Source organism: Anarrhichthys ocellatus, unplaced genomic scaffold (assembly GCF_004355925.1).
Source record: "Anarrhichthys ocellatus isolate YVR2014 unplaced genomic scaffold, GSC_Weel_1.0 scaffold41, whole genome shotgun sequence".
NCBI classification, from domain to species: Eukaryota; Metazoa; Chordata; class Actinopteri; order Perciformes; family Anarhichadidae; genus Anarrhichthys; species Anarrhichthys ocellatus.
This window is the reverse complement of record NW_022280071.1, coordinates 2,340,520-2,355,838: the sequence shown is the minus strand read 5'-3', so window position 1 is coordinate 2,355,838 and position 15,319 is coordinate 2,340,520. Positions and strand designations below refer to the sequence as shown.

The 15,319-nt window shown below is 40.0% G+C and overlaps 1 protein-coding gene across 1 annotated transcript in view; it reads left to right on the top strand.

Moving 5' to 3' along the window:
* The window catches only part of LOC116394808 (C-Jun-amino-terminal kinase-interacting protein 1-like), a 34,337-nt gene extending 20,598 nt beyond the window's left edge, over positions 1–13,739 (top strand). Inside the window, exons 4-12 of the mRNA XM_031868130.1 lie at positions 295–879; positions 2,155–2,409; positions 4,722–4,797; positions 4,878–5,044; positions 5,140–5,243; positions 7,048–7,158; positions 7,428–7,498; positions 7,610–7,708; positions 9,242–13,739. Of these exons, the coding sequence (XP_031723990.1) occupies positions 295–879; positions 2,155–2,409; positions 4,722–4,797; positions 4,878–5,044; positions 5,140–5,243; positions 7,048–7,158; positions 7,428–7,498; positions 7,610–7,708; positions 9,242–9,314 (1,541 nt within the window). The 3' untranslated portion in view covers positions 9,315–13,739. The remainder of the gene's footprint in view (positions 1–294; positions 880–2,154; positions 2,410–4,721; positions 4,798–4,877; positions 5,045–5,139; positions 5,244–7,047; positions 7,159–7,427; positions 7,499–7,609; positions 7,709–9,241) is intronic.
* Positions 13,740–15,319: the final 1,580 nt, after the last annotated feature.

Below are 15,319 nucleotides of genomic sequence, written 5' to 3'. Positions count from 1 at the left end.
ATGAACCTACCTTTAGCACAGGGTGGTGAGTGTTGTAACTTTTATACTTAGTGATAAAGATTAGTGCTGTGAAATGTCTGGCTTCATTCTGCTAAAAGTACTAGTTTGCTCTTTTCAATATCTGTATCATGCCACAACATGACTTTTCAAGGGAAGGTACATCTAATCTATCTAATCATATCTCTGGTTCATACATCATTTTGTCCATATTTGATTCCCATTTTGTTTGCAAGCAGCTCACAAGTTCCTCCTTACATCTAATCTCTTTATATCTAACATATTGTGTGTTTTAAGGCCAAAACCATGACAGGACTCAAGACAACCCCCCTATCCTCTCCCGGTCCAGCAGCGAGGGGGGGTCAAACAGAATGTCCCTCAGCTCAGATACAGAGGGACCCCCACCAGGGCCTCTGCATCCTTCTCTATTCCACCGAATCGACCCTGACATCAGTGAAGAAGAGGGAGAGGGAGATCCAACTCCCTGCCTAAACGTCCAGATTGGTCCAACCCCCTGCCTTACAGATAATGAAAAAACAGAGATGGACTGTACCAAGTCAGAGGTGGAAGCAAGGGGAGGAAAAGGTGACTATAACACTGAGATGGATGGCACCAACTCTGTCACTCAGGGAGATGGTGCTGCTGCTCAGATTGTACCACAGAGTGAAGCTATGGCACTGTTAAACTATGACTCTGTGAAATACACTCTGGTAGTCGATGAGCACGCTCAATTAGAGCTGGTCAGCCTCAAGGACTGCTTGCACAGTTACAATGAGCACAATGATGACAGTGATGCAGAGACGGTCTATCAGTCAGCCAATGAGGAGGAAGATCCAGAGTATGAGGAGGAAAGGAAGAGGAGAGAGGAAGCAAGGAAGCAAGGTACAGATTGTTTTTTTTGACATGGCTGAGCTCTCTTCTGTCCCAAACAGTTCATTAAAGTTCATGAAATGTAAAGGTTTGTCCCTTTGGGAGCATGAATAACCTCAGTAAATTCCATTTTTATCTGCCCGTTAGGTTGAAGACATCTTGTGTACAAACTAAGTTTACACCTGATGGTGCTTAACTAAAGACGTTACGGCTCACGTGACTAACGATTGACATGACAAAACCTTTACTTTAAGTTTCACTCAGGACATGAGCAGTGGGCTCCTGGACGAAAGCCCTTTTTTCCCCCGACCCATCCACCTCCCCTTCACGTTATACAATGCCAGTTGCTCTTCCTTTAATTCTGCAGGCGGGTGTGTCTCCTTCAAACGCTAAATGAGCATCGGTGTCATACGCCGATGTGTTATTTGACGCTTTGTGAGTGAGAAGGGGTTGATGTAAACTATTTATTTTAGTGGAAGCAATACAATCATTTTTAAAGCAATATTTTTTTAAACAATGTTTTGACTGAAATTATTGATTTATTTTGTAAGTATCCATGTAATGTACAGCAAATAATTAATTCATATTAATTAAATGAAATACATTTGGAAATGAAGCCCTTCAGGATGATTCAAGTCATGTTTCTTTTCAAAGATAATAATAATAATGATCGCTGTACATTATTCCTTATATAATATCGATGATTAATGAAGTTGAGTTAAAGGAATGGTCGTGGCGTTACGCAAGAGTTGGAACGAGGGACAGACTTAGTGACTGACAGAGAATACTGTCTTTAATAACCAAAACTAAAAGAAAAACATGCCCCTTTCATACAGTAACTTCATCTTCATTTCAGTCTGTTAATCTAATTAAAGGATAATATTTCTGTAACATTACTAGACGGGGTGCACTCACACTGCAAAGTTGAGGATTTAAAAAAATATCACTGTTTAAAAGGATTATTCTGTAGTTTAGTAAATTATAATAGAATAAGCTTTATTGGCCAAGTATGTTTGGACAGACTAGTAGGCGAAAGCACTAGCTAGCTCAGCTCGTGCTTTCACTTCTTTTGTTTATTTGTCCAATAAGGCACAGTGATTTACTTGAAGAGCAGAGGACCCAATACTAAGCCTTGTGGAGCACCTCACTAGATGATACTGCATGTGCAGCTTCAGAACAGAAGATTGTCTGAAGTTGAAATCAAGAATACACTGTCTGTTTGCATGGTTCCTTTGTTCCTGCTAATTGCTGCTAGTGGTTTAACTTTTCCTTGTTTTTGGTTCCAAGACAGAAGGAACGAGGAAGAAAACCGAAGAAAGGAGGACGAGATGAAGAGAAGGAGGGAAGAGGATTTGAAGAGGAAGAGGGAGGAAGAGGTGAAAAGGAGGAGGGAAGTTGTGGCAAAGATCTGCAAGCCGTCCAAGGTAACATCAACCACAACTTCAGAGGAAGAAGAGTCTAATGGAGGAAGACCAGCAGCTTCCAGAAGTAAGAAGTTCCTCAACCTGTTTTCCAACAACAGCAGTCATTACAGCACCACAGGTTTGTATATTATCTCAATATTTAGTTTGAAGCAAAAATATTTTAGAAATGAATAATCAGGCAAAAATATGTGACTAGGGTTTTTAGATTGTCTGCATCACAGCTCTCTTTTCTGTGATTTGATATTGTACAGAGAGAGGAATACGTTTATTAGGGTTATAAGTATATTCACTGATACTATACGTGATATAGTCTTGAAAGGGTTTATATAATGGTGGAAGTTCACTTTATTCATCACATCAATGCATATTTCTGCTGATTGAGTATGTTGAAGCTTACATTGTTACTGTCAAAAAACTGACTTTACACACATTGGCAGTTCATTAATTGGAGGCAGTGAGGTTCAGGTGAAGCCTGATAATCACAATGAAATGACATTTTGTTTTGCTTCCAGCCGACAAACTTTTTGTCTTTTGTATGTCGCTGTTTTTCACAAATTCATATCATATCATATCAAATTACATTTATTGGTCACATACACAATCATGCACAGGACCTGAAATTAAATTAGTTTGTCCCTGAAACCAATAACAAAACTGTTAAAGAAATAGAATAGAATACTATAAAGTGAAATATTCCAAATACGATTAAATATTTTACAGAAGAACTGAGAAACAAATATAGCAATACACCAGTCCTTATGAGCATCACTGTAGGAAGTAACTACTGTGAAAATGTCCACCGCATTGCCATGTTAGTTCTGCTTAATTCAGTAAAGTTCCACAAAAAGTCTCAGGAATCATTATTGTATTTCCAATACTACTACATGCTTCTGGGGATGTAAAGGCTTGGATGACATTCTCAAGCCTTTACATCCAGCCCAGTGGCACTACTGCAACTCCCTTTATACTGGGATTAGTCAGTAGTTCCTGTCCTGCCTGAAACTGGTCCAGAACGCTGCAGCCTGGCTCCTCACAGGTACCCGGAAGAGGGACCATATCACCCATATTCTGGCCTCTATCTACTGGCTGCCAGTATGGTTCAGAATTTATTTGAAGGTTCTCCTGTTTGTCTATAAATGCCTCTTTATGGGCTGGCCCTCTCTTGTATTACACAATACCTAAGCTCTCATTCTCCTTTGAGGTCCCTCAGATCAGCTGACTTGGGGCTACTGGTTCTCCCGCAAGTCAAACTTAAGCACATGGGTGACCACTCCGCTGCTGTTTCAGTCCCTAGACTGTGAGACAGCATTAGATCTGTTGCTTCCATTGATGCGACAACCACACTCGTACGTTTTCATTTTAACAGTTTTAATTGATACTTTTGGTCATTTACAGTTTCTTTGTGAGCTTCACAATAGTTGTATAAAATTAAGCATCAGCCCTCCTAAAAGTAGGGAACGGTGCCTTCAAACGTCCGCTCCGTAAGGCTGATCACGTCCCTGGACACGCTTCTCGCAAAGCACTCAAATAAAAGCTTGACTCTTGCACATGTACGCAGTAGTAGTATTATAAAATGCATAATATAACTGCACAACAGCTGCTAGTATAACAAACAATACAGTCAGCAATACCTGTAATTCCTTATCCATGTTGAATCACCACTAGCTGCTGGGTAATCAAGGGGACAAATCAGGGAAGGACATGTTATGACTGCTAAAACCCAATCAAGTAGTGAACGTGGGAGTCTGCATCATTGTTTTCAAAGGTCTACGTTTCTGCCCGTCCAGACTCAAATACAACCCTGACATTTTTAAGCCAAAATGGCGTCAGCCGTGTTTTTAAATGTCTCCATTTAGGGGATCTAAAACGGCGGTGTGGAGTGTGCACTAGGTGTAAACATAGCAAAAGATGTGTGTTAAAATGAGAAAGGTAGTAGTGGGGATGTATCCTGATAAATTCAAGTCCAGTCTCAAAACACACTTTTATTCACTAGCGTTTGATTCCTCCTGATGTGGCTGATTTTTGACTTGTGTCGTGTGTTTTTTATTTGTGCCTTTGAGTTGTGTGCATTGATGGTTATGTCGGTATTTTTTTACTTATGATTTTAATCTACCTGTTCTGGTCTGTGCACTTCTCAAACGTAGATTGTTTTTAAATGTGCTTTTACATACAGTACATTTGTTATTGACTTTGAGGGTCTCCGAGTTGAAGGGGCGGGAGTAGTGGCGTACCTTGGTATCTCTTTTCATACTGCTACCAGGAGTAGTCAAGGTCAATAACTTCCAATTCCAACTCATAGAAGCTCTAAGCGTTCTCATGGTGGTGGCCATTTGAACTCTCCATTCCTCAGTAAGTGCCAAGATTGGATCACTTGCTGTTGTGTTTGTGATGATACGATTTTGAGTATAACATAAATGCTGTATCATTCAGGTGCTGGGTCATTTGGTGTGTTCTCCTGTGTTTTGGATGGAGTGGAGAGACAGCAGAGCCACAGAGCTGTCTACAGGTCAAAACATATGAACACACACAAGCTAATTGTGACATTTCCAAATAAACCCATAAGATAATAATCTGTACATTTTTTAGGTTTGTCCCTCGTCATGCAGACGAGCTGTACCTAGAATCAGATGATCCGGTGTTAATGCTGAACCAGTCTGAGGACCTGTGGTGTCAGGGTTACAACATGAGGACTGGAGCTACTGGCATCTTCCCTGCTTTCTACGCTGTCAGGCTGGCCAAAGATATTAACCAAGGTACACTGCAAAAAACTGTAATGAAAAAATAGAATAGCACTACCATCAACAACACCTCATAATTATAGTTTATTTTTTCTCCTTTGTTGTCGCAGTCCAGAAAGATGGCTGGATAGACCAGTTCCTGGTGCAATTTCTGGGTTCAGTTCAGGTCCCAATCCACAAAGGCAACGACATGCTCTGTGCTGCAATGCAGAAGGTACATACAGACACTGAACAACAGAAGCTAACCATTCAATCTGATCATCAGTGTTGGAGTGATCAACTATGGTAGTTAACTTCCAGGTTGAGCATTTAGCGAGCGGGCTTCAGAGACATAGCTCCTGAAAATGGATCAACTTTCCCCACAAATTTGAACCATTTGTCAAGTAAGTATCGCTTGGTACAAATGTATTTTATAAAGTAAACGCTACATCCTGACAGGACATGTTCTCATTTACCATTTGTAGCTATACCTACGAAAATAAATGTAATTTGTATATATCTCACAAAATCAATTTGTATTTATTCCATGTAATCACAAAAAGGGATGTATTAAGAGTGACAAACAGTGTGTGGGGAGGAGGTCAGGGTGGACAGATGGGTAAAACAGCAGATGTTTGTAGGGTAGACTGCGGTTCTTGTCCCTGTAACCAGAAGTCACAATATTGATTTATTTGTCACGTAGTTATTTTAATCCAAACGCTGAGTTATTAGTCATGTAACTTCCGTACTAGTCATTTTAACACAAACCACAATGTTGCCTAAACCTAACAAAGTTGTATCCTGTGAAGACGGACGTTTGTATTGAAAAGACTGTCAGCAGTAACCAGCTTCAATTTACATGAGTTGCTGGACATTCTTGGAAAATGCATGAAAAATGAGGAATGACTTTTTGTAAGATATCATAAGATAAGATAAGATAATCCTTTATTAGTCCCGCAGTGGGGGGATTTACAATACGAACCATTGTATGAGGATACGTTGAACAGGACAACCGAAAACTACCAAACTGACAAGACGACGAGCATGGAAGCTCACTGCGTTAGCCGAGAGCTACCGGGGAACTCTGCCCAACCCTCCCACCTATCTGCCTTACAAAGCCTGATTCTACATGTGTAGCCACAGGTGGGCCTAGGTGGGCCAATGAACCAAATGAAAACTTTAAGTGTGAAATTTCATTCGTCTCTGTCTCAACCTATTGCAGAGGGTAGAAATCTCAAAGCCAAGACAAATAAAACCAAAACTATGTGAGATTTGGGTGAATTGACCCTTTAACTGATTTAAATTCAGTGTGTTATAAATGTGGAACGCTGTGCCTGTTGCAGCTGTAATCATTGTGTTTACTTCACTGGCTCCAACTCTTTACCAAGAACATTAGAGCACACTGAAGCTCCAGGCTTACTTTGTAAAGAGACGCGTTCTTTCCTGTCACCTCATGTCTTACATTGTACTTTTACTGTGCAGCAGGTTTGCCCTCGTTGTGAAAAAAGAGTCAAATAATTGTATTGATTTCTCATTGTTGCAACACAAGTAGGAGTTCTGAATAATGAGTAGGGGAATAATTCATCTCTTTCTATATTCAGCACAGAGAGGAACAATACAAACTTCCAGTGGCTGTTGAGCTGCCGGCTGAGGTGCTGTCACAGGGCTCAGTACTGCTGCTGGGCTCAGGAGACTTTATTTGGGTTAGGGTTAGTCACGCCGTGATTGTTCAGCTGTGCGGAGGTCACAAATATATTTCTGACGCTTCATGTGAACCCTTTGAATGTCTTTCTGGAGAAAGTGTCTGAGAATGTTGACAGCTCCCTGCGTATTTCAGTCTTAACTCTCCCTATGAGCCAGCATTTTAATCTGCCTTTGAGTGCGGCCGCCACAACCATAAACATCATGGTCACATGATAATGACCCTAAGACTGGCCTAACACTACTGATCCATCTAGAATATACCAGACTGTGCTGCTGAGAGTCAAGGCTCCTCAGCTATGTTTATTGACGGATTGACTGATTATTTGTGTTTACAGGTGGCGTGTAACAGGCGGTCAGCAGGTCAGCGTCCCTCAGCCTGTGTGCTGGAGGTTAGTGTGAAGGGTGTGAAGATCAGTGTCCAAGACCAGTGTAACTCTGCACATAGGGTACGTGCACTACCTACCTACCTTCTTAAGCTTAATACCTTTTTAAATCCAGTCACCTGCTGCAGGTAATTATGATGTTGGCAATAAGTTACTTTGCTGTAGTTAGCTGTAGCGCTCTATAGTGGCGATCAGCAGTAACTACAACTGCTACTCAAAAAAGGTAATATTGATGTCTACTCTGACAATTTGGATAAATATCCCAGATAGAACACTTCGAACATAAAACATTCAAAGGTTTACGTCTCAGTGTGTGTGTGTTTGTCTCTCAGGGGGACCAGTGTTTCCACTTCTTCCAGTTGAAAAACATCTCATTCTGTGGCTGTCATCCAAAACACAGCAAGTGAGTCGGACCACTTGATCTCATCGATTCCTACACTTGCATGAGCAGATTTGCCTCAACAAATAAGTGTAAGTCAACCTCTGAACAGTAATGCTGATCATTCCACTGCAGGTATTTTGGTATCATCACCAAACACCCTGACCAACAGCGCTTTGCCTGTCACGTGATGATGTCAGAGACAACATCACATCCTCTGGCCGAGTCTGTAGGGTAAGACCTATTGTATTGTATACTGTATTCGCTGTTATCCTGTTGTATACATAGTTTCTGACTTTTACTGTTGGATATACATATCTGCTCAGGGCCAGCATTGGAAAGTACTCCGAAAGGTACATAAAGTACTGGACCTTCATTTGAGTATCTCTAGTTTATGCTACTTTATATTTCTACTTCATTACACAGGGAAATGTTGTACTGGCTCCAGCATACTTGATGTACTCCCCTAGGTTACATTTATTTAAAAGCAACAGTTACTCGTTACTTCGCTTATTAAGATATTATAACAATGAGCAGATAATATGTTTTAACAACGTACAACTCTGCATAACAAGTACTACTTTGTATTACTTTGCTACTAAAAAGTCAAATGCAGGTATATAAAGGAATATTTCGACATTGGGCTTTTGCTTCTTTTACTTAAAGTTATTGTGAGGAACTTTTACTGGTGTAACCGGTTGTATAGGGACCCAAATCCAACACACAAGATTCCAGGGATCTTTGGCCTTTTATTACAAACTTCCAGAAACAGCAGGCAGAGTTTAAACAGGGTCAGGATCAGAAGGCTGTTGGGTTTACCGGCAGTCAGGCAAGGCGGGTAGAAGAGGGGCAGGCAGGGTCGGTAACAGGAGATCAGTCCTGAGAGCGTGCTGGAGAGTCTGGTATCGAAAACCGAAGAACACTCTGGCAATGTGTGTCTGGGAGGCAGGAGTCTATAGAGGGGCTTGATTACTGATCAGAGGCAGGTGAGTGAACAGGTGAAGGGACTTTAGACTGATGAGGAGGGAGTGGAGTTGACCTGTGACAACTGGTTATGCAACAGTTGGTTCCTACTGGTAGCAAACAACAACGCCACGCTGCTGGAGATGGTTTGGAACGACTTGTTTAAACAGAGGTTAGGTTGAGGCAACAAAACTACGACCATAACTCCACAACGTGGTGTCGAACACCGGACTCGAAGGTGACAGTCCTGTGTTCGTGACTATTTCACCTGCCATGATACTGGGCTGACTGAGCGGAGCAAACAGTCCGACACCAGGCTGCTGGAGAACCAGGACCGACCAGGCTGCTGCAGTTAAATCAGAGGTTTTCTAAAGGGAATCTGGTGCTCGGGAACACCACCACTTCCTCCCACAGGGACCTACGAAATCATCACAAAATGAAAGTTCCTTTTTGTGACTTTAAGTGAAGGATCTAAATACTTTTAATGACAAAAATAGTTATATTCATTATCGATACAATCATATCTATAATGATGTTATATATTCTAATCATATCTATAATGATGTTATATATTATAATCATATCTATAATGATGATATATATTCTAATCATATCTATAATGATGTTATATATTATAATCATATCTATAATGATGATATATATTCTAATCATATCTATAATGTCAGTCAGGCCAGTAGTTCTATCTTGCTCTGTACCCAGTGAGAGTGTTAGACGATACAACACAACAGATGTGTGCTCATCTCTTCTGTCATTTCCTTTATTCTCTCCTTTGGTGTCCCACAGGAGGGCATTCCAGCAGTATTACAAGGAGAACATTGGCTACTCCTGTCCCACTGAAGACATCTTCATTGAGTAACACCTCTCCCCCATCCACATTATGTATTGAATACTCACTATGTGCATGTAAGCTTGGTCTTACACAGCAAACTGGACCACTCATATGTCTTTGTCAGAGTACTTGCATGGGGGATTTCTCTTCTTCCCTGCATCCAGTGATACAGCGAGCTTGTCCTTACTTTAGCCATGTCACAATATAAATAGCTCTATGGATGGATTGGATCACATGAGATGTTCCATCCACTGAGAACAGATGTGACATAAACCCTACCTAAATACAAATATGTGATATTGATATATTTTATGGGTCACGTGACTACATGTAGATATTGGATGTAAAACCATATCGACAGCCTTCAGGACTATGGAGTTCATTTAATGACAGAATCTTTATGTTGTACATTTCTTAACTTGCTGAAATGTATGATAATGAATAGTGACAGTTTTGGTAATTGATTAACCATTTAATTCATGTATCAAAAAACAAGAGTCAGCAGCCGTGTTAGCAGCTTAGTGAGGTTGTGTTTATGCACAGCAGTGCTTTAAGCTACTGTAAATGCTCATTTCAGCATGCTAACATATGCACAATGACAATGTTTATCATGTCAGCCACTAACATCTGTTAAACACAAAGTTCAGCTGAGGCTGATGGTAATGTCATCAGTTTGCAGGTTGTTTGGCCATAAACCAAACTAGATGAAAGGCCAGGAGATCACCACAGCTGTTAGAATAATCGTTCGGATATTTTAGTCTGGAAAGAATGTCGGGCCAACATGTGTAAAAGCTCACGATAGTGTGGCTGATGAAAATGCTATCTTTTGTTGTTTCCAGCTTCTAAAATATCATGTAATGGATATTGAATATGTTTGTGTTTTTGCACTGTTGGTCAGACATAATAAACAATTTGAAGACATCACCTTAAGCTGTTATAATGAAACTTTGCCATCATTTCTGACATTTCATGAACTGATTAGTCAATGAAATGAAAAAACACGAATCAATTCAAAAAAGGTTCTTTAATCTCGGTATGATGAATGCACCTGAGTGAAAAGGGTCTATATCTGTAGCTTGAGTTCTAGTTTGTGTACATATGACCAACGTCATAGCCCATTCTTAGCTCGAGTGACTGGTTTGTACGGTCACATGTGGTTAAACATTAAGCACTCAAACCTTTTTAATTCCAGTCTCTAAACTTGGGAATATCGATGTAAAAGTAGGACCATAATGTTGACTAAAAGGAAAACGTAGAAGTCTTACTTTCCAATTATGTTATGTAATAATTTAAGTAGAATGAAAAGTAGCAAAACCTAGCAAGTTATGTCAGATTTGCATGTAATATATCTGTTTCTAATGTTGAGTATGCATAAATCAGCAATGTTAGTGATCATGAGTATTCTGTTCACTTGGGTAAACAAACTAGAATTCCAGTCACAGTTATTGCAGCTTTAACGCAGTGTCAAATGAAGTGAACCCATCTTCAGGTGTTTGGGTTTACAGATGTCGCTGCATACACTGGCCTGGAATCAAACCCAGGTTCAATTGTGTGGAAGGCAGCAATGTTACCACAAACACACACTTGACGATCAAAGAAACAAAGCAAGACTGCATGTTTATGAAAAGACGGTAAATCTTCTGTGTGAAATCAGCTTCATACAACAATTTGAAGGAACATACAAAAAACGAATGGACCTGCTTGTTTCTCTGCACCAATGAGGACAAACTAATGTTTTCAAAAATATATTAGACTTATTCTGTATCTTACAACCCCCTAACTAGACAATCTACTGTTGGAGACCTTTGGAGATGTTAAGGTGCCTAATTTCTCTTTTTGCTGCTTGATGTTTCTTTTTTACCAAATGTGGTTTCAACTACAAACACCTGCAGCATTTCTCTAGTTGAGCAATCAAATGTCCTCTCTTTGTAATAACAAGGCCCAAATGACGCTGTGCAATTTAGTATATGTGCAAAAGAACTGACTGGTGAGAAAGTGGATCACTGTGCAGTCGTGTCCATGTCTGTCCGTGTTACTTTCAGCTCAGACTTCTTTTGCATTGCCTGCTCAAATCTAGGACCAAGTTGTGGTCAAGTCAGCTTGGAAACACTTATTTCTCATTAGACATAGAATTTGTTTCCTCTTTTATTTTGAATGGGATGTATTTAAAAGGAAATACTGAACTTGGCTTTTTGGCACAAACCCATAATCTGACTTGTTATCTAAGCAAGGGGAGTTAATGTCCATACAGTTCCCCCTTGTTTTTCAGACTAGCTCCAGGCTCAAAGCTGCACCGATCAACATGTTGGATCAAATGACGATGTGCAATGTAAAAGGAGACGCACACAGTGATGAACCAGAGACTTTTTATCCAACAACGCAGTGAAGCTCAGCTCTATGAAGAGCCTCTTTTAGCTCATTGTTTTGCTTTTCCAGCATGTAAACTACACCCCTACCAACCTGTCATCTAAGAGCAGCAAGAAGCTATTTGAGCTAAAAGGCTCTGATTAACCCACTGTGCACTGAAAGTTGGCAACTAGCTGGTGAACACAGTGGAGCACATAGCAGCTAAAGAGACGGAGCGTTTCTCATGGGCTGATGGAGACCAAAATAGAGCTAACAAAAAGTGAACATTGGATTTACTTTTCTCAGGCCATCTGAGCATTGACTCAAAATAACAATAATATTATTCAGTGTCTGCCAGATATGTAAAGAGACAAAGATTTGCTAACAAGCTAGACATTACAGCTTTTATGCTTTCAGCTTGTCCCGCTGCCTCAAGTAGCCTGCAAATCAATTAATGCAGCTTTAAGATCCAGGTTGTGAAAATTTGGAGCCAGTCGGAATGCATCTGTACAAGCAGTTGAACAATTTGGTAAACAGATTTGAGAATGTAAAGTCAATGGAAATGAAGCCTGAAATGTTTTGTCTTCAGAGAATAGTGCCTGTTTGTTCTGGTGTAGTGACGACTGCTGAACTGTTGACTTCTGATGTCTCTGATCATACGATTTAGATCCATACATTCAATCTCATCCAGATGAGTAGTCATGTTAAATAATGTTACTGGGACTCAAGAGAGATATTCGGCCAAGGTGTATCTGCAATACGGGGCTGGTACTGTTCCTCAGTCAGTCATTGTGCTTCAATGCTCTTTGATTGACTTCATATTTACTGTAGAACTGATTACATTTTCTACGGGAGGACATTAATTTGAGATGATGTAATCAAACATTTTGCTGAGATTTTGCACAAATGTATTATTGTAGCTTGCGTTAGTACTAGCAGTATTTATAGTAGCTAAGTATTTCTCCAATGATTTTGCTATGTTTGTAGTCTAGAAAGAATACAAACAATGCAGGGCAAAACTAACATCTTGACATCTATATTTGGTCTGCAAAACCTGTATCAAATGAAGCCTTCATACAGGACAAACATTTATTTCAAATATGCCATTACCTGCCATTGCCTTAAAGAAATAGTTTGGGTGTTTGAAGTGGGGTTGTATGAGGTCCTAATCCAAAGTCAGTGTATTACCGACTGTAGTTGGCGGTCAACACATCCCCAGTTTGGAGAAACAGGCAGGAACACCGACACAAGAGCAAAGCAATAAGCTGCGGTCGACATCAAAAAGAAAGACCCACCTAAACAAATCAATATCCATTAAGGTGTTTGCTATATTTAGAGTGTTTTCACTGCTTTATCTTGCCAGCAGACAGCCTGAAAGTGAAACTTACCTATGCTCTCTTAAAAGGTGGATTGGCTAAAAGGCTTTTGGTGCTGCACTCGTCCACAGCAGCACTTTACTTTGCTCCAGTGCTGGTACTCCTCTCTGCTTCTCCTGTCTTCTGTAGGTAACACGCTGACTATGAATAAGTACATACAACCCCACCTCAAAACACCCAAACTACCATTCATTTCAGAATGGGATAAAATAATTCAATACTGCAACAGAAATTTGCCAAAATCTAAGCAGACAAGAACTTTACAAAGATGGATTACAAATGTAACACTTCCAAGTCTCAGTTGTTTGAGTTTCATACAGGAGCAAACTGAAGTGAATGAAAATGAATGGCAACCTGGAAGAAAGACAAACTGTTTCAGTCTCATTTAGTGTACTTTCCACCACATGTTCATTTCCACGCCAACCATTCAAGGTGCACCACAGGAAGTTGTTGTGATCCACCAGAAAGTGTCCTTTCTTTGTATTCCACTATTCTGATTCTAACACCATGGGGATCTGCTGTACATGACTCATCAATATAGATATATCCTGTACAGAAACTGTATGTATGTATGTTTGTATAGGAGTTATCATTGTATGCTGTTGGTTTGACCAAAACCTGGGTGTAACACCGCATGATATCGATGTTGTAAAATGAAGACACAGAAGATGCACAGACTGGCGATAATGATGGTAGTTTTTCTTGTCAATAAATTACATTTACAACTGCACTTAGAATACATGTTCTTCAGTAGGAGCCAGAGGACCTTCTCTTTAGAGAATACAAGTCTGTAAGTTCTTTTTTATTTTCATTTTTATTCATCATTCTTGACTGGATTTTGCCATATATGAATTTGTTGGAGGGCTAAACTTGAGCGACTGCAGTTGTAGCTAACTTTTGTCAGAGATTTAAAGATGTATTTGTCACTTACTCATCAGTGTTTAAAGGTGTTACAACTGGCCCCAGTGCATGCTATGAAGGACCCTACTTACTGCCACTTTTATGTTTGAACGGCATGACTGCTTGCTCAGTTTGTGCTCAGCTTGTCAGTCTTGCGACTAAACTAGCTACCGTTTATCATATTGACTCATCACATGATCAAATACCCAGCAATCATCATTGCATATATAGATATGCAATGATGATTGTTGGGTATTTGATTGGGTATTTTTGTTATATACAGAGTATATAACAAAAATACCAAAGAAAATAGGAAATAATTCATTTAATTGAGTAGTTTGTTTTATAGTTGATGTAGTATAAAGGATATCATTTTGTTATAGATTCCTAATGACTATTATATATTATAAAAATAAATAAAAGCCTTGATGGAGATGGGTTACTTTTTCTAGGGTTTTGCAGCGTGAACGGATCCTGCTCCGGGGAAAGCGGGACAAGCACCTAACACGGTGGTAACTCCGTCCGCTGTCCCACCTGCGAGGATTATGTTCCTCTTGGAGGTGTCAGAATACCTTCAGCCTTTTATCTCACCCCATAGCTGAGTCGTTAGGATTTCGGAATTATTGTCTCTCAGAAAGTCTTTTACGGCTACACCCTATAGCACTCTCAGTAGGATGTAACCCTAACACCCAGTATGAATAGTTATGTACATCGTCTGTACTTTACTATTGCCTATTGTGAACATCTCACCATTTATGACTAACACTGCCAAGTCTTCACCCAGGGAACTCACCTTAAGCTCCTCTGGTAGCTTCTGTTGTCACATGGTTAACGGACAGGGGAAGAGGGTTTTCTATGTTAATCGGGAGAAGAGAGTTCACAAATCAATAATAAAGTCTTCAGAAGATTCAAAGTTGTCTTTGTCTGTTTATTCGCTTGCAAGAGGGAAGAGAGTACCACAGCTACGTATTCAGTAGACTGTGGCAAAGCTTCGACTAAGTACAAGATTCAACGTCATAGAGAGGTCCACTCCGATAAATCATACATAGGGGAGTACAGGTCTTCTGATACAGGCTGTCTTGATCTGCTCATTATCTAGTTTCTGCCAGATGCGTTCAACTGGGAATCAGTTACGGTTTCAAGGTAAGACGAGACTTTCAACTACAAGTTCCTCATTACTCCATAGTTTTAACCACACGTAAGTTTCGGGTTCACAACACGGACACATAGTCGTAAATATATTTTAGCATTACAATGTAACTGGTTGTAACTGGTTTGATCCTGTTAGAACCAGAAGCACTATATAAGGCTCAAGTGACTGTTACATAAAGTGTCTAAAACAGTTTGTATGTTAAATCACTTATATCATGAAATAAAACAGTTTATATGTTTAATCACATCTAACATGAA